The sequence below is a fragment of the Ursus arctos genome, unplaced genomic scaffold (genome assembly GCF_023065955.2).
Source record: "Ursus arctos isolate Adak ecotype North America unplaced genomic scaffold, UrsArc2.0 scaffold_8, whole genome shotgun sequence".
Classification (NCBI taxonomy): Eukaryota; Metazoa; Chordata; class Mammalia; order Carnivora; family Ursidae; genus Ursus; species Ursus arctos.
In genome coordinates, this window is record NW_026623100.1 from 15,898,581 (window position 1) to 15,923,746 (window position 25,166).

At 56.5% G+C, this 25,166-nt stretch overlaps 2 protein-coding genes across 4 annotated transcripts in view; one reads left to right on the forward strand and one right to left on the reverse strand.

The window, feature by feature from the left end:
- The window catches only part of TTC7A (tetratricopeptide repeat domain 7A), a 115,947-nt gene extending 103,981 nt beyond the window's left edge, over positions 1-11,966 (forward strand). For all 3 annotated transcript variants that reach the window (XM_026486390.4, XM_044378210.3, XM_048222425.2), the window contains one exon: positions 9,724-11,966. In XM_026486390.4, the coding sequence (XP_026342175.1) occupies positions 9,724-9,945 (222 nt within the window). In that variant the 3' untranslated portion in view covers positions 9,946-11,966. The remainder of the gene's footprint in view (positions 1-9,723) is intronic.
- Positions 11,967-22,163: 10,197 nt separating this feature from the next.
- Positions 22,164-25,166, reverse strand: part of STPG4 (sperm-tail PG-rich repeat containing 4) — a 39,896-nt gene continuing 36,893 nt past the window's right edge. Inside the window, exon 6 of the mRNA XM_026486377.4 lies at positions 22,164-22,796. Within this exon, the coding sequence (XP_026342162.3) occupies positions 22,680-22,796 (117 nt within the window). The 3' untranslated portion in view covers positions 22,164-22,679. The remainder of the gene's footprint in view (positions 22,797-25,166) is intronic.

The window sequence follows — 25,166 nt, forward strand, 5'->3', positions numbered from 1 at the left end:
ATGTGAGAGTCTTTCCTGGGCCGGCTTCGGGCTCAGGACATCTGGGATCTCATCCTGGCTCTGGCTCTAATTCACTCGGGTGATTTAGGAAAACACACATGTAACTTCCACATTCCTGCTGTCTCCTTTGGTGAATGAATAATAATCGGCGTCATTCCTAGACCAGTGCTAATCACGGGAGGTGACGCACGTGCAGGTGCCTCTAGAAAGGCCAGCAGTGCAACATCAGAGAAGGCAAAACAGCACATGCGCCCCTACTCTCCAGTCCCTCACCCGGGACAGACATTGCTAATCAATCCCAGCACTTTTTCTCACTGGGCACAGATCTTTTTCACCATGGTACAACATGAGGGGAGCCACTACCTGGCAGTCTAAGTCAACTTGGCCTTTATGTAAGGGATTCGTTGTAAAAGTAGTAGAGAGTGAGAGAGACACATCAGTTGTCTCAGCCTTTGTGAACTCTGGAGGTTGGTGCATCCTTGGAGAATTATCCGGAGAAAGGATCATGGAGGGGAACTGGTATCCACTGCCCCCCCCACCCCCCGCCATGCAGTCATCGCAAAGGCAGGTTCCCAAGGAGGACATCCTGGACTTGCCACACTACTGTGGTTCTATGAGGACATCAGCCTCTGATAGGTGCAAGGAGAGGAGAGGTTCCCCTCCCCTGAGAGCACAGCCACCCAAGGCCGGGGCTGGGAGAGCTCTGGATCCGTCCGTGAGCTGTGTGGATGCTGGGTTCAGCCTTACAGTCCTGAGGGCAGGATCATCAAACACCAGGACACTGACCTCACAGCCTCTCCCTGGGGCCAGGTACATGGGACAGGAGATGTGGGGACAGCCTCGGGGAGTGTTAGGCTACTGCTCTTAGGAGGCAGGGTTCTGGCATGGCTGAGAAAATGAACTCTGGCCCAGAAGCAGGTTCTTACTCTCCCCGTCCTGTTGCCCTCCCTGCCGTGCCCTGCCCTGCTCTGCCCTGGTATGGATGGGAGGCGTTTCCATGGTTCAGGCTCCATCCTGGGCTCAGCTCAGGCTTTTCCAGCCAGCAGGCAGCACGGAGACACAAGCTTAGCCGTGCTCTGCCCGTGCCCCAGAGGAATCTGTGCCATCGGGCCCTGGCCCTGAGGGCTGCCTCCTCCACAGGGCTCACAGATGGCCAGCTTGCTTCAGGAAACTATCAGATGCAGAAAGAAAAAGCTATGCTCTCTGCAGATGGAAATTCCTAGCGAAATCTCAGGAGCAGGTCCTGACAGTTTTTGCCAGCTTGGTCTCAGCCTCCCTTCCGGGTATCCAGAAACCCTACTCACTCAGCCTGGGTGTTCAGCCCTTAATTTATAGGCAAAAGCATCTCATTAAGAAGGGGAAACCTGAACTTTTCTTGCCTGCCCTAAGGAAATAAGAGAAAGGAGGCAGGGCCCTTCCCAAGATCAGCAGAGAAGTTGGCCCCCATGTGGCACTGTTCTTCAGAGAAGGCTCCATGGGCTTGATGGAGAGGAATCAGAGGCAGCCTGCACGCCTCTCTCTGAGCCTGTCTCTGCCCTGCCACCTCCCAGGAGGCTCTCTGCATCTCCGAGGGAACAGGGATGCCTGGGGAAGGCAAGGAAGCCAGGAGCGACTAATGGAATGGTCCAGTCACGGAAGGCCCTCCCAAGAGGGCTGTGAGGTCACCTGACTTTAATGGTGGGCGGGTCACTAGCCCTGGCCACAGACTGACCGTCTTCCCTGCCTGCCCCAGGGCTGAGCCAGGAGTGTGGATGCTTCGATGCAGCCTGTCTCACTGCAAGAGACGGCACGAGAGCCTCGGCCGCGAGCGGACAGGCACACTGCCTCCCCGCCCGTTGCTTTTGCGGGCGGCACCCACCCTGCTCTCCTGGGGACAGGCTCTGGGGTTTCCTGGCACCTCTCTGGCCAGGCTGCCCTGCTCCCCTCTGGCCCCTGCCCATGGTTATGTTTTCATCTTGGGACAGAGTTCTGGGCTCTGGTTGCCCTGTCTCCCCAGAACCCTTTCCTCATCGGGCCCCCCAGCAGCAGAGGGAAACTGCCCTAGATGAACTTTGGCTCCTGTGATGTAATTCCCAGGGATGTAATTTGTGGAACAGTCCTGGCCTCGTGACCCAGCCTCCTCTTTCTCCAGATGCTCCTGGATGCCATCCACTGCCCTGATGAGAGTGTGGCAGTGAATCAATTCCCTGCGCTCCTTCCCTCTCGCTCCCAGCGTGGAGCTTGCTGTCTCGTTTCTCAAGTGGGTTTGTGAGATCAAGGTCATGGTCATAGTGTGTAGCTGGCCCCATATGGCCCCAGAAATTCTGGTCCCTCTTTCTCCAGGCGGGGTTTGCCACGGCATCCCCCACGTCCCAGAAGCGGCCCACCACCATCCTTGCGTCTCCCCAAGGTGGGGTCTGAGTTGGCCAGGACCAGGGCTTGGCCCCGCCTGGCCCCGCTCGGCCCCACCCTGCGGCTCTGGGTTGGGCCTTTTGCAGGAATCCAACAGCAGGCTCTGCTCTCTAAGGCCAAACAGGTGAACTCTGGTTGCACAGTGCTCCCGCCAGCCCCCTCCCCAATCCTGGAGGGCAGGACTGGACTGGAGAGGGGACACAGCTGAGACAGAAAGTCAGCACTACCAGCCCTCGTGTTCTGGTGGCTCTTGGAGATTACTCCCCCCCCCCGGCTCAGTTTTCCCTTCTGTCTAATGGGGATAATAATTTAGGCTCTTGTGATCTCCAGGGAGGATTTTATTGCTCAGGTGACCTAAGCGCTGTGAAAAGATAAATCAACATGCCCACATTTTTGTCACCATGCATGTGGGAGACTTGGTGGCAAATGGCCGAAGCCTGAGTTCCACCTTAACCGGGATGCCCCACCTCACTGCCGTGGGGCAGGCGTCCCTCGGCCAGACTTCCCCGGGCTGCTGGCAGGGTACTGAGAGAGGGAGGAAGGGCGTGCTGGGCGGGCACCGGGGGCCTCAGAGCTGCCTGTAGGTTGTGGCTGCTGCTGGTTGGCTGGGATGGTTTTTAAGCCCCGGTGTCAGAGCCAGCGTGTGTCTGGAGGCGGGAGCGCAGCCTCTGAGGCTCCCTGACCTGGACTTGAGCCCCACTTTGCCTACACTGCTCCACCATGACCGAGTTCCTCAACCTCTTGGCGCTTCAGTGTCCTCATCTGGAAAATGGTAATCACAATGTCAAGCACCTAGGTCTCCTGTTAGGATTAGCTGAACTAATTCTGTAAGTTAATGGCCCAGTAGCTGGGGTTACTTTTACCTTTTCCATGCTGAAACACGGCTCCCAGGCCAGGTTCAGATGCTCTTGGCTTGCAGAGGGAAGTAGAGGCCCAGAGCCAAGCCCCAGAGATTCACTGTAGCGGAGCCTCTCGGTCCTCATTGAGCCCAGGCGACTCTGGCCAAGGCAGAGATGTGCAGGACACCAGCCCCAAGTGCCCTGTGCCTGGGACAAGAGCATCCACAGTGCAAGGCCAGGCTGACCTCAACTGAGAGCAAGAGAAGCCTGCTCCGTAGGCCGGAGTCCGAGGTGAGGGCGAGAGCCATTTCGCGGCTGGTCTCTTCAGCTGATGGGGCCTCCTGGGGACCCGAAACGCTAGGGAGGAAGAGCAGGAAAGGCCAGGTTCTGGGGAGGCCCTGCTCGGCCCTCCACTCTGGCCTCTGTCGGGCCAGGCTGCTTCAGCCTCCACTTCCTGACTCGAAGGAGGAAAGGTGTCCTGAGCAGCTGAAGACTGAAACCCAGTGCCGGCCCTCTGAAGGCTCCCTGATGCCAGATGAGGCCAGCAAGCACACAGAATAGCAGGGCTTCTCGCTCCTGGGGCCTGATGCCTCGGGGTCTAGGACACCCCACCTGCTGCAGGCTTCCCCCTCCTTGTTGGCTTCCTGAGCTACGGCAGGTGGCTTAGAGGGTGCAGGCAGCCTGAAGGAACAGGAGGGCCCAGAAGTCTTGTGCTGTGTTGTGCTGTCCATGCAGGGACCCTGAGTCCTTTACACACACACACACACACACACACAGCCCCTCTGCACGGAATCTGCGCCTGCCCCACCAGCTCTGACAGACGGGGAGCATTGTTGTTTGGCAGGAAAGGTTGGTAGGAACATCTTGTTGGCCATCTGACCTCCTACTGCTGTGGTTTTATTGTGAGTGCTCTCCCTCATTCCTCCCCAGTCCTGCCTGAGGACTGCGTTCCCTGGTGGGAAAGTGGGGTGGAGCAGGAGGGGGAAGGGAGTTCTGGAGGCTCACTGTGTGGAGTGTGTCCCCCAGCCTGGGCCTCACCGGGACTCGAGCCCCTGCCTACCCACCTTGTTCTTGGGCTGGCACAGCCCCCAGCCCACACCGCGTGCCCTCAGCCCAGGCTCAGAGACCATTGAGAAGGTGAAGGAGGTTTCCCTTGGCTCTGGGTCAGGACTTTTGGAAAGGCTTGGGCTTAAGTGTGGGCTCCTGAAGTCCTCACCAACCCAGACAAGGAAGTGGAAGAGAAGCCGCCTGTCATAGACTCTGATCAGAATGGTAGTTAAGCACTGTTGATGTCAGAAAAACATTAGGGTTCAAAGCCGACGACCAAGAAAGAATTGTGGAGACGTCTTAGGTGCAAAAAGGTGATTTTATTAAAGCACGGGAATAGGACCCGTGGGCAGAAAGAGCTGCTCTGGGGTCACGAGTAGTGGCCCGTTATATACTTTCAAGTTGAGAGGGGGTTTGAGATAGAGTAAGTCTCTAAGGAATTTTGGAAGCCAGGTTTCCAGGACCTTGAGGAGGCTAGGTATTGTTGGGAAAAGGTCATTTATTACCGTCAAAGAAAACCTTAGTCATGAGACCCTTTAGATGTATATCGGTGAGCCATATGCTTGGGGGATGATTACCAAAACATACCTTGGGTTTAAGATAAAGGAAGCTTCCAAAGGTATTTTTATATGTTAAAGTTGGCTTACAGCATCCTGGAGGGGAGGGGTCAGGCTAGGACTGCCTTTTGCCCTTAGCAAAGTGTCAACATCGAGGCAGTTGAGTCCCTAGAGGAAGGTCACTCTGCCTGTTTCAAGGACTTGTCAGTGGGCTGTAGGTGGTAAGGAAATTTCATAATTTTTCTTCTGCCTTTGTTTCCCACCTCACTGTTGGCTTAATTTAGCTCCAAAATCAGTGGTCTGAAAGACTCGCCATGTCTGAAGGGTGTAGCAGGGTCCAGCCCTCCCCTTGTCCCGTAGGCCAGCAGCCCCCTCCCCTCAGCTCTGCCTCCTGCCCAGAGAGGGGAGCTTCGGCGACGGCGCCCCCTCACTGCCCATCACAGGGTGTTCACTTGGAGCACCCAAAGTCCAGGCTCCGCACCTAGCCCTGGGGGCCTGGCTGTGCTCTAGAGTGGGCAGAGAGCCTCCAGAGGCCTAGAACCTGAAACCAGCCCAGAATGTGGGAGGAGAAAAGGCAGAGCCCCCTGGGGAGTGACGTGCTTTCTCCTCAAGCCAATATTTACCTTTGAGTCTGTCCACAGCCTTCTGCAGACAGACAGGTCCCACCACAGCCGGGGCCCGCTGGCGTTGGACCTCTCACCTGGGGTGCAGGTATAGGCAGGAGCCCGAAGGGAGGAATGGGTTCTGCCACATGAGCACGGCACCTCTACTGCCCCAGAAGCCCCCCACCTAGTTGGGCTCCAAGTGAGTCTGTCGGCCCCCTCAGCAGGGGCCTCTTCCTGTGAAAGCCTAGGAGAGCTTGTCAACCAGGTGTTAGGTGGGGTCTAGAAGGATTTGTGCCCCTTCTCCCAAAAGGGAGGTAGGAGCGGTCTGGGGCCTTGGAGCTACCCCAGTTCCAGGAGGGATGTGGTGATCCATGGGCTCTGTTCTCAGCCTGGAGAGACACCTCATTCCCAGTCTGGTTGGACGGGTTGAGGCTGACACCTGGGAGAACCTGGCATCCCAAGAGGGGCTGAGCTCCTGAGCACGGGCTGGAATGTGGGCCTCCTCCGCAGGGTGTGTCAGCCTCAGGGTGGGTGAAGGGAGCAACCTCAGAGGTGGCCCCACCCCAGGCTCCTCCCTGCAGCCCCAGGGTCCCCAAGCAGAGGGCTCTTGGGACCAGGAGGCTCCAGCAGCCTCCAGCTGATTCCCTGCTTCCCAGCTGGAAAGGCTGTTACAGAATCCCAGGAATGTGCCTTGCGCTCAGAAAGAAAATTCCCAAAATAACTTCTATAAATACTTGAGGGTAGGAACTGGGAGGGAGCTCTCAGCCTGGCTTGCAGCTGGCCTAGTGCTAGGGGCTGCTTCCCAGGGCAGGCCTCCCCCCACCCCAGAGGAAGAAAAAGACATATACAGCCGGGACCTTCCTGCTGCCCCTCCCCTCTAGGGGACAGTGTCAGGCACTGAATTAATGAGGTAAGATGGTGTGCAGTAGCAATTCTGAAAAAGGAGGGGGACCCTTCTTCTCCTTCATCCTCCATCCCAGGCTGCAGCCTTTGTAGCCCCACAGAGAACCTTGTCTTCCATCAGGCTGCCTGTCCCTGTGGCCTAAGCAGGTCGGTAAGCATGCATACCTAAGTGCCTCTGCTGTGCCTGGCTCAGAACCCAGGACCCTCCCACCTGAGCTCCGTTGAGCTGCCGTCCTGTGGGGAAGAGCCCCGCCAGCAGGAGCCACGGACCCTGTCCCTCTCAGCCCAAGCCGGATTGCACAGCAGAGCCCACCGGTAATGAAGCACAGCTCCAGGTGATGGCGTGGCCAGGAGGGGCTGTCCTCGGCGGCTTCCTGGGGGAGCAGGGTCCTGGGTAGTTGAGATGAGGCCGGATGGTCCCTCCTCCCTGAGATCCAGGAAGGAAGGGAAGGCGGACTGGATGAATGAAGTTGGGAATTTCTGGGGCCTTCCCCCATAGCCCTGCCCTCCCTGAGTGGCCGTAACCTTGGCCCCCTCTCAAAGGTGCATTGCTCAGCGTCCATAAGCAACGCGCACATTGCTTTCCAACCGCTGCGGGTGGCAGCCTGGCTACGGCGTCTCCCAGGTGAGGGTCAGAGGCTGGGTCACCCATCAGCACGTCTGGCTTCTCTTGGCTCAGGGTGCTCCCCGGCCAGAGTGGGTAGGAGTCATCGGGGACATTTGGATGGAACTGTGCTCCCACGATCTCCCTGGAAACCTGTTCTCTGGGTGGCTGGGGTGGGGGTGTCAGGGGGTTGATGGCGGGCCCCTGGCACAGCGCCAGGCTGGGGGCAGAGCAGGTGAGACCTCACGTCTTCCTGAGGCGGGCCCTGCCCAGTTGTCAGGCAGCAAACAGCTCCGAGTTGCTACCAAACACGAACAGACTGGTGTCTCGGGCAGGTGGCAGCAGATCCTGTTACAGGCTCGGGGCCCCAGCCTGACCCCAGCCCGGTATCTGCTTTCAGGCTCTGAGGTCAGCACCCCCGGGGATGGGAGACGTGATCCGGCCCCACCCCAGGCCCCGGTCTTCGCCCACAGAGCGCCTTGCCCTCTAGAGAAATCACCTCCTATTCCTCACTCCAGCAGGACCCTCTGCTCATCACCACTTCGCTTCGCGGTCCGCCCGCCATGCACCCTGCCTACAGGGCTTCAAATGCATCCTTGCAGACTCTTCCCACTGACCAGCGGGAAGTACCATCCTGTTCCCTGGTTTACAGACGAGGAAGCCACAGCTCGGAGAAAATGGGCTGCTGGCCCCGGGTCGCTGCACTTGTCAGTGGCAAAGCTGGGATTCCAGCGCAGACGAGGTCTCTGGCTGTGGAGCCCTGGCTTTTTTCTCTTCATGAAACGTGGAGAGGAGCTACCGCAAACCTTCCCGATGGGAGAGTAAAACCAGCGCACGTGCGCACGTGCACACACACACACACACACACACACACACCCGGGTTCGGCCTGCAGACACATCCGGCCCCTTCCCGGACACCCACACACTGCTCCTCCTCAGCCCTCTTTTCAAACCCAAGCTCCTGTGGAAACTCGATACGGAAAACTGCGCGTGTAAAACCCACTGCGGGCCCGGCCCTCGCTGGGAGGCCCCGCTGTCCTCTCTTGCTCCTGCAGGGGCAGCGCGCACAGGGCTCAAACCTTCCATTTTTGGTGCTTAAGTTTGGTGTCTGGCGGCCTTTCGTCTGGCCTGCCTTCCCTCCTCCCTGTGGGCCCTGTGCCATCGGTGCTGCTCGGGGTCCAGCTCCCAGGCCATGCAGGCAGCACAGCTTGGCCTGGGGCCCTGCCGGCCACACGGGGCACGGCCCTCGGTCCCGGCAGCCCTGAGTCAGCGAGGCTCCCGCTGGCCCCGCCCCGCCACCGCTCCCCTGTCCTCCAGCCCATCCCTGGGGCTCCCTGGGGACAGCTCCGCCCCGGGTTGAAGAGACACTATGAATCCAGCTCCCCCTTCCGTTCCTGCCCCTGGCCGCAGGACCACCGGCCAGCACCTCCGGAGAGGGGGAGGCTTTGCCTAGGGCTTCCTGAGCGCCATCTTCCTCTCTTGCCGAACTGGTCGTGTTCCAAGCTCTCAGAGGACTTTATGAAATCAGGCATGTGCATCTTCCCCGGTGGGTCTCCATAGCAACAGAGGGCCTAACTCTGAGGAGCGTGGTGAGGAGGAAAATGTTCCAGCTAAAAATGTACATGGCCGTCAGTGGGCGGGCACCCAAGAGGGGGCTCCAGGCACACAGAAGGCAGCTCCTCTCCCCCACCCCAGCCCCCACCAGGAAGCTGGTGTTAGGCTTTACCTCAGATCTTTGAATGAGGGGAGGGCTCCCCCTCTGCGGCCATCCCGTGCCTCATTTGAGGGCTGGAACACAGATCGGTGGGATGGAACAAAGCAGCCTTTCTGGGACCGGAGGCTGGGGTGGGGTCCTGATCCACCCCCCCACCCCCCCGCTTACTCACCACCCTGTCCTCCCACCTCCCTGCACCCTTCCCACTATGAGTGGAAGAGGACATAGAAGGGACATCGTCCCAGTTTCGCTTCCCAAACTTCTGTGACAATTCCTGTCACTTCCTCTCTCTGCCAGCACGGTTGTTGAAGACGAACAGCCGCACCAAGCTTCCTAGCCACACCTGACCCATCTTACCAGAGCCTGTCCTTCTACCCAGCTGCTACCCTGTCCTCCTGTGACCCGCACCAGCCGGGCCGGGCCGGGATGGGCTACAGGTCACAGGACCCAGGTGTCCCCAGGAAGACCGCTGCTAATGCAGGCCAAGGAGCTGCCCCCACCCACCCATCAGCCGAAGGTTCTGCCTTCAGGTCGCAGAATCTGAAACCTGTGCGCGCGTTCCTCCACATGCTGGGGGGTCGGAAGCTCCCCAGCGCAGCAGCAAGGCCTCAGGGTAACAGACCCACTGTCTGAGAGCTCGCGCCTGCAGACACTGTTCAAATGCCTTCCATATACTGACTCCTGCAAACGTGACAGCCCGAGGGGTGGGCGCTGCGGTCTTTCCCACCTACAGCTGAGGAAACCGAAGGCTAGAGAGAGCTGACTTGCAGGATCCCCAGCTGTAATGGGAGGCGCAAAGCCAGGTCTGCCGACTTGAAAGCCCACCCTCAGGCCCGGAGGGACAGAGCTCCCCCGGTGGGTGATCGGAGAGGCTGGGCTGGAAGCAGGACTAGGGCGGGGACAGGTAGGATTTGCATGGGTGATGACAGCGGTCACTTGATGGTTCCCGAGGCTGAGACGCTGAGCCCTCTCACTGGTGGCAGAGCTGCTTCCTTGCCCTGATGGCCAGGGTGCTCCTGCCCCAGGACACCCTCACGAACCTGGCCCTGTGCTTGCTCCCCAGGGTCTGATGCTGAGTCGGCTGGGCCACAAGAGTCTGGCCCAGAAGGTGCTGCGGGACGCCGTGGAGAGACAGAGCACCTGCCACGAGGCCTGGCAGGGCCTGGGCGAGGTGCTGCAGGCCCAGGGCCAGAGCGAGGCTGCCGTCGACTGCTTCCTCACTGCCCTCGAGCTGGAGGCCAGCAGCCCGGTGCTGCCCTTCTCCATCATCCCCAGAGAGCTGTGACATCACCCTGCAGCGGCAGGGTGGGACGGAGCAGCTGCCCTCGGGCGCAGGGGGGGCAGGCAGATGCAGGCAGGGAGCACAGGGCAGGGGAGGTGTGGGGCCTCAGGGAAATACATCTCTAGGGAACACTTCTGCAGGCTGCAGCCCTAGTTCTCCTCGCCTCCCCCACTCCAGCCCTGCTTTCCCTCCAGGGCCAGCTGGGTCTGGGAGCTGCTCATCTGGAGCGGGGTGGACCAGATTTGCATTGAAAGCAAATCCCTTGCTCCTTGGGATTCAGAAGGCCCTGGTTTATGAAGAAGGAAGTAGCTGGGAAGCCACATGAGCATGGGAGCATCTCCCCCACAGTGTCCGTGCATCATCTCAATGTGCAATAAGGGTCTGTGTCTCCTAGGTACCACCCCCCACTGTCTAGAAGCTCCCATACTATGCCTGCCACTCTTCACATCCCCGATCCTGGATTTCCCAGTAACTTTGCACAGGTGTTAGCCTCGAGCTTCAGCTCCCGGTTCTCCAAAACCAAAGATGAACCCCACAAACTGCTCTCTGACTAGGTCAAGAGGGTTTTCCCCAGTTCCTAACTCAGTGCCTCGGGAGACGGTCTGCTTGAACCCTAAGTGACTTAGAGTCTTGGTGACCAGACTTGCTCCCTGAGAGCGTGGGTGGAGGAGCCTCACAGCTGAACTTCACCTCCACCGATGCCTCTGTGCCCAGGGAGCCCCAGGGCCCTGATCTCAGCCCCAGTCTCAGGACAGGGTTCTGGATAACTCTCAGGTCTTGCCCCAGGCCGTCCGGGCTGAAGACTCTGCTGGCAAGTGGGAAGAGGATAGGATCTCTGGGTCCCTCTCCCAGGTTTGAGCTATTGGAGGATGCCCCTCCTTGCCCCATGAGGCCAGTTGGGCCCCACTGCTCTTCCTCTCTGCTGCCAAGTGCCTTTTGGGCCTCTGGTGCCTGGCCAGGGGCACTGAGCACCAGCCCTAACTCCCCTCCCTTTTCTACCATGCTCATCTTTCTGGAACCATGCCCCAGCCCAAGTGGCCTCCTTAGGCCCTAGGCCATAGACCCTAGCATATAAACATGGCAGCTGGACCCAGTTCTTCCTCACACCTTGCATCAACATACTCCGTCAGGCCTTATGTTTCTTAGCAATGGGTACAATGCAGAACCTTCTGGCGATAATAATATGCAGATGGGCAGTCTCTGGGACTGACCCCAGTACCTCTCACCACCCACAACCCATTTCCACTACAGGCCATTTGGTTCCCCCTTGCCTGAGGCCCAGTGGGGACTATGGTTGGAGACCAGTGGAGGGGACAGACCACATCCCTGTCAGCAGGGGACCTGGGGCTGGTGGGTAGGATATTCCCTGCTGGTTCCCCTAGCCCTGCTGCATGATGCTCTTGGAATTCTCCCAAAGAAGTTATTCCCCGCCCCGGGGGCGGGGGGGGGCTTATCAGGGAATTCCTTTTTTATCTGCACTTTGGATTTTAGTTTTAAAGCTCCATCTGGTACGTCTCTCTCATCTTAAGGTGTATGGAAAGACTGGATGAGGGCTGCCTTGGCTCATCATTGCCCAGTCTGCTCCTCAGGGAGAAGGGGCTATTGGAGACCCACCCTCCCCGCCACACTGGCTCAGCACTGCACACCCCCAGGTGCCTCCCAGAGAGGGCCTGCCCCCTCCTGGCCTCCCCACACCACAAGGGGACACCAGATCCTTCACCACTTGTTGAAGGATCTCTGCCTCAATGTGTGTGTGTATAAATATATATAGATATATATATATGATAGAGATCTATTTTTATTCTGAAATTCTGTTTAAAAAAAAAAAAAACTAAACGAGAAAAGCAAATCTGTTGATTTGTCTTGGGTGCCCAAAGATTGGTAGTCAGGTATTGGTGATAGGAAAGGCACCAAATGCATTTTGGGTGGCAGCATTCCTCTGGAGGAAGCCTCAGAGGGTTGGGCCGAGTTGCGGGCAGTTTGAAATAAAGATCTTGAATAAAGGAAGAGACCCTTGGAAGGAATACAGTGTGTTCATTTCATCCAGCAGGTACCCCAGAACAAGCGTCTAGTGAGGAGGGAGTGTTGCAGGAAGAGAGGCCTGAGAAGTCACGGGGGGCAGGCCCCACGGTGGGGAGGGGTGTGGAGGAGGAGCGGGGAGGGGCCCAGGAAGAGGCTGGTTGGAGCAGTGGGGAGCAGAGAGGGCTAGGCAGGTGCTGAAGCCCGAGGCAGAGGGGGTCCGGGCGGGGCTGCAGAGCCTCCCCCGGCTTGACCTGTACCTCTGGTGGGCCTGAGCCCCCTGCTGCCTCGGGCGCCCAGCTGGGGGAGGCCGGGGCCACACTCGTCATCTGCACAGAAAGCATGGCCTGGGGGCGCGGCTGGTGGTGCGTCTTGGGCACCTGGGGGAGAAGCAGCAGGCGAGAACTGCGCGGCGCGGATGCCCGCCACATGCTTCCTGATCAGCCGGCGGCCTGCGCGGTGACGTCCACACCAGTACGATCCTCAAACCCGCCACACCCATTCCGGGCTACCACTTGTCCTAAACACGCATCACACTTTCGAGGGATGACTGAAGTTCGCATGGAAGCTCTGTTTTCTTCGTGTGCCCCAAGGGATCCTCGGGTGCACCCCCAGAGCTGCAGACGCCCACCTGGAAGAGAGCCACCCTAGAGGCTTCCCCAGGAGCTTGGCCTGGCCCAGGCAAGAACCTCCCACTCCCGTGGCCTCACGGAGGTATTCTTGGGGGGATGGCCTTGCTGTTCCAGGGAGGAAGGGCCTTTTTTGGAGCTGGTGGGGACCCCGCTTCCCTTTCACCTCGATGCTTTAGGAAAACGCATTCAGTCTGCAGTGATTTAACAATTAGTATCACATTACTTCTTTCACACCCTCATCCGCAGCTCCAGGACCATTGCAGTGACAAAGAGTGCCTGAGGCCATAGGTGGTGTCGCATGGTTTGCCAGCCCTGGAGAACAGTCTAGAAAGCTCATTCTACAAAGAAGAGAATGGAGGAAGGGAAGGGGAGGCCTTCCTACTCCAGACACAAGCTGACCTCAGTTGGTCAGATGTTGGAGAGTCAGGCAGTAGTGGAGACCTGGGCATTTCCTGACCCCCCAGTTCCCCCCGTTTCTTATTCACACACACCCCTTGTGTCCGATCCATGGTGTCAGAACGAGGGCTGGAATCTGGGGACAAGACTCAGGGTTGCACTGTCGCCCCCATGGACCTCCAGCACCCCCGGCACACTCTAGGACACAGCCCTTCAGTATTAATAGTGTTTATCTACAGGCATAAATATGAATGGAATTTCAGCCACCAACACCCAGACTCCTTTCTGATACCAAAGTGCTCATTGTTGCATTCGCTCCCCCACTGGGCGCTCAGATGTCTTCACCATGCAAATATTCCTCGGCCTTGGGAAGCTTCCAGCTAAACAAACCTCCCCCGGCCCCTGCTGCCAGCTCTTAATGGCAGCCCAGAATCAGGGAGCCTCACACACAAGTGACCTGTGGGACCAACCCCCATGGTCCTGATCTGAAGGGTTGTGGAGGCCAGGAAGACGGTGATGGAGACCGTATCCTGTCTGGCCCCCGCCAGAAATTCCTTGCAATCTTTATCAGACTCTTCCAGTTGCAAAGGACAGAGACCACTGGAGGTAGCTCCAGGAGAGAGGGAGTTTCCAGGAGCCCTAGGGCAGTAACTGCAGGGCATGAACCTGGGGCAAAGCAGCCACCATCCAGCTTCTCTGATGGAATCGGCAGCCAGCCTGGCTGGAAGGCACAGCTCTACCACGAACCGGCTCCTCTCTCGGCACGAAGGTGGCAGCCTTTAAAACTATCCTCCCCGTGCTCTACAATGCCTACACTTACCACGCTGCTCCCCTGGCAGTCAAGAACCCTGGGAGGTGGGTTTGGTCCCCATGAAAGCTGGAGAGGTCACGGTGCCCGAGAACCTAGGTCCCGGCCTACAGAGCCGGCGCTCTGGCCACCGTGTGAGCAGCCGGCACAGCACCAGCTCGCTGGACCTTGAGAGCGAGCCGCAGGAAGCGCCCGTCCGCACAGCAGCACGCTGGCCCCTCTGGGGTCCACGGAAACGTGCATCACCAGGGGCCTCTACTGCAGCATCACAGGGGGCGACACAGAGGTCCGGGGGTGCCGCAGCGTCACCCCACTGGCTGGAGGCTCGGGCCCTGGCTTCGGTGAGGAGGAATGAGTGCCATCCAGTGCTGCCTGGTGCTCTCGCCCCCTCTGCGGCCGGAGAGGACACTCCTTAAGTGAAGGTCACTCAAGAGGCTGGAAGGTCCCCAACTAGCAAGGGGGGGGTTTACAAGATGCCAGGCAGCCTGGAAACATGACAGGCTCACCACAGGACCTGTGTGTTGGGCCATGTGATGCACTGCCCTGCCTGCCAGCTGAGGGGACCATGAGTGGGCTCCAGCCCCAAGCTTCTCATCTGCGGACCGGCCCACAGCCTGTGACACAGCAGGAGGTCCCCAGACTGGTGCTGTCACGATTCTCCTGTTCTCACTCACTCTCTCCCACTCTTATTCTCTTCCTCTCTTACTGTCATTGTGGACTTCTTTAAAAACATGTATTGTGGGGCACCTAGGTGGCTATGTCGGTTGAGTGTCTGCCTTCCGCTCAGGTCATGATCCCAAGGTCGTGGGATCAAGTTCCGCGTCGGGCTGTCTGCTCAGTGAGCCCGCTTCTCCTGCTCCCTGCTGCTCCCCCTGCTTGTACACTCTCTCTAATAAATAAAATCTTTGAAAAAACAAACATGTATTGTTACTTTTTTTTTCTCTGAAGCATCTGAGCATAGGCTGCCTACGTCATGCTCCTTTACCCCTTAATACTTCCATGTGTTTGCGAAGAACGAAGGCCATGGTCTTACGTGAGCACAGCACGGGTAACAAACGAGATTTAACACTGACACGCTGCTTGATCCTGCGTCCCGTCCATATGCCAGCTGGTCGCTCGTGGTCTTTGGAGCGTAGTTTTCCTCCCGCCCTGGACCAGTACCCCACTTGGTTGTCCTGTCTCTTTGGTTTCCTTTTGCCTCTCTTTGTCTTTCGTGACACTGACATTGCTAAAGGCCGCGAGGGTCTGGCCTCTGCGGCAGGAGTGTGGGACCGAGAAAGCGGGGAGCAGTTGGTGGTGAAGCAGAAGCTGAAATGAGCAGAAGCCGCGGGGCCGAGGGAAGAGAGGGCAGCTGGTTGGCAGGGGCAGGAAGTCATGAGCAGAAGTGAAGAGCAGGTGAATCTCCTGAGGAGCTCTCCCATTAAAAGGCAGAGGCGCCCACCCTCCGAGGGGCCCAAAGATGGTGGAGGTACTACAGCTCCGTTCTCTCCCGAGCAACGTTTCCAGCTCCGGCAGCCTAGCTGAGGTCAAGACTCCCCACCTGTAACTCTGATCTCAATTGCTTCAACCCCAGGGCCCAGAGGAAGAGGCCGTTAGGGGTTCGCTCGCACTCTGGTCTTGTGCTCAGGGGCCCACAGCTCTCTACCCTCACCCCCCAACAAGGCCCAGCGCTCAGTGGCTGTGGGTGGTGGCCTCCCACATGGCTCATGCTCCCCCCATCCTGAGAGCACCCGCCAAGGGTGCAGGGGCCTCGGGGGCCTGGCCCGCTGCGAGCTGGGGGTGTACGCATGGAGGCTGGGCTGCGGCCAGGCACCGTCCTGCATCCAGCTTCTCTTCTCAGCTGGGAGCAGTATTCCCCTGGGGGCCTTGCTCTCTTTCTTTCTCCTCTTCTTCCTCCTATGCCTCTGCCAGGTCTCCTGGGGCCTCAAAGACCTATCCCTGAAGGACCCCTTCCCAAAATTCCTGTTGGGGCTCACTCCATGCCCCTCATCCTTCAGAACCCAATTCCCACACCTTCCCGAAGTAGCTCTCCCTCCTCCCCCACTACCCATCTCCCACCACTCCTCTGAGGGGGAACAGCCAGGCCGGCACAGGCCCGGTGAGTTGTTCTTCCTGAGGGCAGCCCCCGCATCCCACACGCTTGGCCTCAGCTACGCCGACACGTGCCCTCATGAATGGGACCAGCTGGGCTCTAGGGAGGCCCTCCTGCCCCTGGGAGGCTTGGGGTACAAAGGCAGAGCAAGGCTACCTTGTCCCCCACCCACAGGCTGACCTTAGCCTTCCCTCTCACCCAACCCCCATGCCAGCCAAGCGCTTTACCCTGGGGGTGGCTAAGGCAGGGGCTCCGCAGAGGGCTACAGCCCTCCTGAGTCTCCTATGGCCGCCCCAGGGCCTGCAGTTGGTCCCAATCCATTTTATCGTCTTAAAAAGTTACACTTGTATTTAATCCTCTATAAATTACATAAATATGCAACTTCATTAGGATTTTCACCTACACTGTAGATACATGGGTCATTGGACACGATTTTCTAGAAGCTTCATTTTCATTTCCAAATAAGTTACTTAAGACAGGGCACTTTTACTACACCTGAAACTAATAACACTATGTTAACTACACTAGAATTAAAACAAATAAAAGATAGGGTGCTTTTAAAATCCTGGAATAATGTGGCCAGTAGAAATTTTATCTGGAGCTAGAAGTACCTTTTGTAAAACACTAGGGGAGGACCCCCCTCCCAACCCCATTTCCCATAATGCAACGTTTAACACAATATTACCTCAAGTGATCTAGAGAGCTTGTTTATAACGTCTAACACCTCCAACCCTACGATCAAACCTCCAAGAATGATCTAAATCTGTACTCAATTTTTTTTTACCTCCTCTTTTTAAAAACTTTTTTCATCAGATGATTTCTGTCAGCACCCCACACCAGCAACGCCTAAGGTTATTCAGGATAACAGCCATCCACTAAATAATTCTTTGGTCCAAAGTAATCAAAGGAACTTCTATAACATATTTTACACAAAGCTTGTCCGTTTCCTAAAGGATAATTGTGTATCTTGGAGCACATGCAGTATTCAGGGGGCATCTACCGTGTGCTGGGCCAGGCACTGGGAAACTCACCGATGCCCCAGGGGGTCCCGACTCTGCTCCCGGAGCCCACCGTCCAACGCTGGCCTCAGTATCTGGGGACTGCCGGGGCATTTATGAGAAGTACCGAACCAGCCTCGGGAAGGTGGGGGCGGGTGCTCAGAGTTAGCACACCAAGGGTGGGGTGAGGGGAGCAATGCTGGCAGAAGGATGCCTCACTCCCCATCCCAGCTACAGGTTAGATGGTGTGCAGGTATGAATAACATCCCCCCGGAATGTCTGTATCCCCGGAATCTGTGAATATGCTCTCCTACATGGTTTTTTAAAGATTTTTTTAAAGTTTATTTATTTAAGCAATCTCTACACCCAACGTGGGGCTTGAACTCACAACCGCAAGATCAAGAGCCGCATGCTCTACCGACTGAGCCAGCCAGGTGCCCTGTTCTCCTACGTGGTAAACATGATTAAGTTAAGGATCCTGAGAAGGGGAGATTTTCTGAATTATCCAGGTGAACCCGATACAATCACAGGGAGCCTCCCAAGAGGAAAGCAGGAGGGTCGGAGTCAGAAGTAGATGTGCGGGGAACAGGAGTGGGGAGTGATTTGAGGAAGAAGCCAGGAGCCAAGGAAGGTGGGTGGTCTCTAGAAGCTGCAGGAGACATGGAGACAGGTTTTCCCCCGAGCCTCTCAGGGGAGGCTCCTTCAGGACAACCTTGCCAACACCGTGACTTGAGCCCAGTGAGACTGACGTGGAGACCTCACCTCCAAAGCCATAAGACAGTGAGTTCGTGTTGTTCGAAGCCACGAAATCGATGGAAAAAGGCACAGGAGACGAATGCAGCGTGGTGAAAGCTCCCCCAGGCACAGGGTTGGGCGCATGGGCTCAGGGGTGCTCTGCGGTCCAGCTCCCAGGCCCAGCCCGGGAGGGGGTGGGGATTAGAAACCTCAACAGGTGTGACTCTGCCTGGCATGTTTCCAAGTGTCCCCTTTGGCCCTGTTGAACAGGAATCTCCAGCAACTTCCTTTCTCCTTGATGGCCCTCAGTAGCCAGGCAGGACTTCTGTGCTCCGGGACTTCTGAAGAAGCACGAGGGAGCAATGGCAAGCCCTCATCAAACCTGGCGTTCCACCTGTGACCCAAACATCTCTCAGCACACTGCCTTGCTGTCCCACCCTGCCCGCATCCTGGGCCTCTCAGTCCCACGGGGGTGAATTGAATGGAATGCCTTGTCAGTCCCTGCCTCCCGTCCCCACCTAGCTCACCCTGGTGACCAGAGATGCGGTGTCCGTGGGCCTGAGCCCGCCGTCCTGCCTACAGTTCTCAGGTACTAAGCTACATTGCCACCCAAAGCAGCCACATTGCTACATCCCCTGCTGCTGGTTGGGCCTCTCTGAGCCCCTGCCACTCTCCAGAAGGGTAACACCTTTTCCTGGGCCCTGATTTGGCCAAGGGCATGGTTAACAAGGCCACGAGGAGCACCCAGTGGGAGACGATTCTCCACACGTTCACCCTCTGGGCCTCCCCTATCTCTGGCTACCCCTCCTTCCCGACTTCTGTGTCCCATCTCTCTCCCCTCCTTTGCTAACTCACCACCCCCAACTCCCAGCCCCCACGGGTGAAGACTTGGCTTCTCCTGCCATCCAGGGTTGTCTCTTCTCTGGGGAGGCTGCAGATAAGCTGGGCCAGGCTCTGCGTCTATGGCACTGGTCCCCACAAGCCCACCCAGCCCCTGCAGCCCTGAATCTAGAGCCCAAACCCCACCCTTTGGGCCCCCCAGGCTCTGCACGCCTACAGTCCTGCCCTTGGCCAAAACCAAAGGTCAGTGAGGAGCCCCCTTGAGAGTCAGGCTGGTGAGAGGTGCCTGGGTTCAAGGCTTCTTCCAGAACAATCTCTACCTAATGACACTCCAGGTACTAGCTTCACCCAGACTGACCAGCCCTGTGCCATCCTCTCCCCTCAGGCCTCAGCCAGATGCTAATATGGGTCAATCTCCTCTTCATAGCTGGCCCTCTCTTCCTCTTAAACCTCTAGGGTTGGGAAAACTACCCGGGCCCCGCACAGAATTATTGGTGATTGTGCCTTCATACCACCTTAGCAGTAGTCAACCTTGGCCGCTCATCAGAGTCACCTGGGGTTGGGGCGGGGGAAGTATTTAAAAAAAAAAAAAAAATACTGGGCCTGAGTCCTACCCCCAGAGAGTTTCATGTGATCTGTCTGGGAGCTGCCCGGCACTGAGATTTTTTTAAAGGCTCCCCAGGGGATTCTAAAATGCAGCTTAGAACCACTGATTCTGAACTTACAGATTTTGAACTATGTTTTCAAAAGAACAGGGCTTTCAAAATAATCCCAGGCCTGGGGACCTGAGTCCAGGCAGCTCTGTGCTGCATTGAGGTCAGTGGCACAAAGCAGTGAGAGATGATGCTGGAGGCTCCCAAGCAACCTGTGGCCCTTGGCCTCCAAGTCTGTAGGGTGTCCCCTGTAGGTCCAGAGAGCAGTGGGGTGGGAGGGGGGGTGAGGAGGAAGGGAAAGTGAACAGAGGGAGGAGGAAGACAAGCTGTCCCCACCAGTGCTGTGACTTCTGACATGCTCTGACTTAACAGAGAGAGAATTTCACATGGAAACAGCAGAAGATATTTGCAGCCAAGAAGAGCCATGCCCTCTGGCTGAAGCCAAATTCAGAGGGCAGTTGCGGTGGGTGGGTGGGAGGGGAGAGGAACAGAGGATGGTCAGGCAAGCCAGGACAGGGGCCTCGAGTAGCTGTGTCACAGCCGTCGATGGGGGGAGGGAGGAGGGGCTTAGGACAGACACCACAGTCCCTTCCATCTGTGGCGCTCTGGGGCTCTTCTAAGCCCTTCTGGGCCTGTCATTTGATGCATGCAACAGCCTCGCTGCGACGTGTGAATATCTCAATCCCGGAGCTCAAGCTCAAAGTCAGCCCAGGTCTGTCCAGTCTCTCCACCTTGGAGACAACAGAAGGAGGCCCTGCTCTTCAAATACTGTCTCAGTTTTGGGCTTGTGGCAGGAAAAAACAGCCAGAATTCCTCTAGTCTCTTTGGGAAAGCCTCTGCCTCCTTGTAGGAAATACTATAAAAAATGCGGGAATACGCCAAGGAAGGAAAACATTGCTCTTCTCACCACCTCGTTCCCACGAGCCCCTCTGCTAATATCCTAGGGCAGAGTCACTGTCTCATCATCCAGAATCACAAAGGAGGGTGAGGGTTGCTTTACAGGCAGATGGCAAGACCGGTAAGGCAGGCCGGGCTGAAGTGGCCCCAGCTCACGGGAGCCAAAGGCAAAGCTTGGCAAATGGCAAACCAAACACAAGGGGGTCCAGATGGCCCTGCAGAATGTTCTCCAGTGGTTTTACCTCCAGGGAAAGTCTCTGTAAGCCTCTCCAACCCCCTTCCTGCAGGCAGGTGAAGACCTCCTCCTCTCCTTATTCTCAAAGGGGCTTCATTCCCTTCTCAAATACAAGGAACCACCCTCCACCCCAATTACACACACGCCACACAGCTGGGCCCCTCAGCTGTGTCCACACCAAGGGTCCTGGCCTTCTTGGCCTCAGGTGAAGGGCCCAGGGCAGACCCCTGATCCAAGCTGGCCAACTAGAGTCTCTTTCTTGGGAACCCGATGCTGGAACCAAAAGGGGCTGCTGACATTCCCTCAGGGTGTTGGCTCGGGAAATGAAGTGAGGAGAGGCTGAGGTAGCCACATCAGATCCTATACACGTGAAGAGGCAGTGAAGGTTGGCCTTCCGAAGGAGAAGTAGGCCTGAGAGAGAAGCAGTGGGGAGACAGAGGCAGAGACGCAGTTCCTGCCAGCCCCTGGCTCACACTCTTGTCAGGGAGGTACCCCTACCTACTTACACCTCTCGCTGGTATGAGAGGTTCCTCTCACTTTCCATCTACAAGCCCTCAGACAGACATGACCGCCTCTTGCCTCTCTCACTTTCTAGAACCAACTGCTTCCCTGAGCACCAGGGGGAACCTGAGCCACCGCTTCCTAGAGAAAACCCCCTCTGTCAGAACTGCCCGCTGTTACTTTCAGACCCCGCAGGGGACTCTGACCCACTTGGAGAATAAAATTTGGAACTATCCGCCCTGCAGCCATCTTCTGATCAAAGTGGGACAAGATCAGCCACCACCCCTGAGACACATCTGATCTTCCAAGTGGCTGTTTTCTATTCTGAAAGAACACAACACAGGGAGTGTCTTCAACAAATGAGAAACTTGAATAAATTCAGTGAGATGACAACCTTCCCTTCCTTGCCTCCAACGTCCCTTTTATCAGGCTTATAAGGCTAGGGAAGAGAGGTGGGGGGGTGTTCTCTTTTTTAAATACAACAAAATAGGGTCACCTGGGTGGCTCAGTTTGTTGGGCATCTGTCTCTGGCTCCAGTCATGATCCCTGGATCCTGGGATCAGGCCCCCCATGGGGCGCTCTGCTCAGCAGGGAGTCTGCTTCTCCCTCTCCCTCTGCCGCTCCGCTCCCCCTGCTTGTGCTCTCTCTCCCCCTCCTCTCAAATAAGTGAATAAATAAAATCTTTTTTAAAAAATACACAAAATGTAAGTATTTATACTCGTTTTTTTAAGTTAGTTTTTTTAATAAAAAGAAAAGATCCCCTCCATTTATTGATTCTGGAATCTCTCCAACCAGATACCCACTGTCATGCGTGGGGGTGTGTCTAGCTGGGGCTCCCTGAGGAGGTCTTCCTGGCATGCAGGGCTGTATGGGGCCCCGGCTCTGGACCAAGCCCCGCCAAACTCCCACCCTCACGGCACCCCCACTCTCATTGGGCCAGGCTCCCTCAGTTCCCCTCGAGCAAATGTTTATTCCTGCCTTTCACCCACACGGGGTCCTTGCCCCCAACATTCCTCCCTCTCCTTCCTGCCCATCTCAGCCTCCAGGCCCCTTGCATGGGGCTGTCCTTCACCGCTCATGGCCGTGCTGCCTCATCCCTGCTCTGCCCGCTTGTGGCCGTCTCTGTGCACCCGGAGCAGTGACTTCTCAGCTTCGGGAGATGAGGGCCTGTCTTCCCAGTAGAACTGCCATCATGGGAAGGCAGCCCCTGAGCTTCAGACACAAGGTGACCGGAAGGAGCCATTTGGCACAGCTCTCAAAGCCTTCCTGGAGCCAGAGACTACCCCAAATTCCCTTTCTGGCCTTGTCTCCCCTACACCCCTCCCCAAACTCAGTCACATGCCTTATTCATCTTTCTGTTAGCCACCACCCCCCAACCCCAGCATACACCTGGTACAGAGCAGATACTCAAATATTTTTGTTGACTTAAAACCACAAACACCCATTGGGTTGAATCAATATTATTCTTTTCAGGGAACTGAGAGGGAGAAAGAACCACCTGCTGGGATCCTGGCACACTCAGCTTGGCCTTGGTTGAATGCTGACCCCCAAGGACACCTCCATGAGGCTGTGAGGTATTACAGCCCTAATGCAGTTGGGGCCCAGCTGGAGAGCCCAAGGCCATGCAGAGCACAGCCGGGACATATCGGGGCCTGTCCAAGCTGCCACAAGAGCAGCCGGGGGCAGTGTCTTGGAATACATCCTTTGACAATAAGCAGAGTGAGCACAATTTATTATTCAAACCAGGCCACTTTCAAGAGTGAACTGGAAATTATGCTGGGACTATTCTAGAGAAGTGGGCAAGAGGGTCACCTGGGCAATCGATGATGACGTTCTGTAGTCAGACCCCCCTAAAGGACGGATAAAATAGAGTTTTCTAAACAGAAGAACTTGCTAAACTCAAAATAGCTGAGGGCCAAGATGGCTTTATTTTAAAAGCCAATTGTGTTGTTGAAGAAAAGGCTATGCTCTCGGCCCATTTTGGCTATAGTGCGGGGCTGCTTGGGGAATTGCACTGAAGACTTGTATGCGCCTGGGCCGGGGGTTTTCTGAAAACAGAACAGAAAACAGGGACTAATGAGACCGGGACACCAACACTCTGGAGCCCCCTGAGCCCGGCTGTGGGCTCCAACAGACTGGCAAATCCCCACTGAGGAAGACGAGGGCCACACCCAACTGCCCTGAGGCCTGGGGCACCCTTGACTTGGAGCACATCTTTGGAGCTGAGGCCTGCTCCTGCCAGCGGCTTTCCCCTGGGCTCCGGGGGTGCCAAGAGAAGGGCGGACCAGCAAAGCCGGCCCAGTCCTGCAGGACGGGCGGGCTCACGTTCCACCTGCCCCTCAAGGCACACTTTCTCAGTGGGCGCTCTGTCCAGACAGCTCCTGTCCTTGGGAATGCCACTGTCCTCCCCTCTAACCACCTCAGTCTAGTGGTAAACGGCGGGAGAAAATGGATTCTGAACTGGGGTGATTGACCTCAAAAGCCCAAACTCGGGTTTCTGTACCTCAAGGTCTGTGGACCCCAGGGTCCAAAGTAGTCTCAAGGGATCTCCCAGTTCTCATTTTTTAAAGTCATGTTTTCGTTTGGATGAAATTCTTTAAAAAAATTATTTTGCCAGTGATTTCAATGAAGCTTCTCCTCTACGGTGATCAAGGGCGACTGAATGTCATGTTCATAGACTCAGACGAAGACCTCAATGCCTTGGGTCAGCATTTCCTGTGCTGGGGGGCACATACAGATTTCCTGAAGCCCAGAGGGATTTTATCTTGGGTCTGCTGGAGAAGCATCGGTGTCTCTGTGTGGGGCTCAGGGAAGGGTTTCGACGTCAGGCTTGAGTTCGAGTCCTAGTCCCAACCGCCAATGGCTCGGGGTGACCCTGGGCCCTGTGCTTCGTCAGCCTCACCCGTCAGATGAGGTAATGAGGCTTGCTGGAGGCCCTCCAGGACAGAGAGCCCCAGGCCAGGCTGGCGGCGACAGCTCTGTGTATTAGCTACCAGCACTATTATTGTTCCCTATTATCATGGGTTTGTCGTTTCCATCCGTCTTTGCGGTGTGTTATCTCTCTGGGAGACAGGGAGGGTGGAAATAGGATTACCCTGAGAGTGGGACAGAGTGGTCAGCCTGGAGAGGATGAAGTCAGCTGCCTGCAGAAGGTGCTGTACATGACAGGATGTTTCCCTTGCCAAAAGCGGAGGAGCAGCCTGGAAATCTAATCAAGTCCTGGCCAGACGTCAGAGGAAGCTGAAGCCTTTATTAGTGCTATTAATGAGGAAGCAACACGCATGTGGAGTCCTGGAAAGCCAGCCCGCAGAACAGGAGGGCTGTGGGCCTCGGTCTCACAAGGCTACCCCGCAGGAGGCTACCGGTGGTGGTTCTCAGACCTTGAGAACATCCGGCTCCACCCCCCGGTCCTGAGTTCGCTGTCACTGAGCAAACTGTGGATTCTCCCTGGCTTCAGTGAGGAGTTTCCTGTACGGGGAGACACCCCATAGAGCAGCAGCTCCAGGCACCGGCCCCCTTACTGGACACCTGTAAATCACTTGTAAACTATACCTTCTGGCTTCTCTATCAGCTTCCGGGGAGTTTGGTTAGCATGACTCCAACTTCCTGACGATGCTCAGCCCTGAGAGCTTGGACAAAAATCTGTATCTGGATCCTGCTGATGCCACCAGGGTGCGGGGATCTGCGGGAGGCCACCACCTCCTGCTGCTGGGTCTGTTTTTAATTTTACCAACCGGGACTCCCCAGTGTTCCTCCAGATAAAGACCACACTACCCCCCACCAGAGTTGGTAGCTCTGGAGCGAGATCCTAAAGATCGCCGGCCTGGGATACCCACCCTTCCTTGAACCCGTGGGACGGGCCCATTTTCTTACAGGCAGAACTTGTACTTCTGTCTCCCCAACCACCTCAAATAAGGCTACATACCAGTGAGCTCTGGGGATTTTCAAACTGGGGTGCAGGCTGAGAACAAGGCAAGGGGAATTAAAACTGTCAGCATATATATTTTTTTTTTTTTACAAAAAGAGCCACTGTTCATAACTCCATGTTGTGCTTTTGCAATTTTTCTTGGTCTTCTCTAGGCCTCTGGGGCTCAAACGCTCCCCCCATGTACCTGTGTCTCTCTGTGGACTTGACCCTCTTCGCTGTCTATCCTGAGTTCTTAGGGGCAGGATGATGGTTCGTGCCATAATGGTCCCCTTTGGTTCAATAACATTTCTGCTCAGAAGCCACACACACGCCCCCAGAAGCCACATACACAAAGAACAGCAGATGGATGGAGCCAGCCTCTGCCCACTGCTGGCCTCAGTTCGTTAAACATCTTTTCCCACAGAGCACCCAGGTCATAACACTGGTGGCTAATTACTATGCTGGATGTTGTCAACTGGACCCAAAATTCTGCCACCACCTTTGGGCCTGG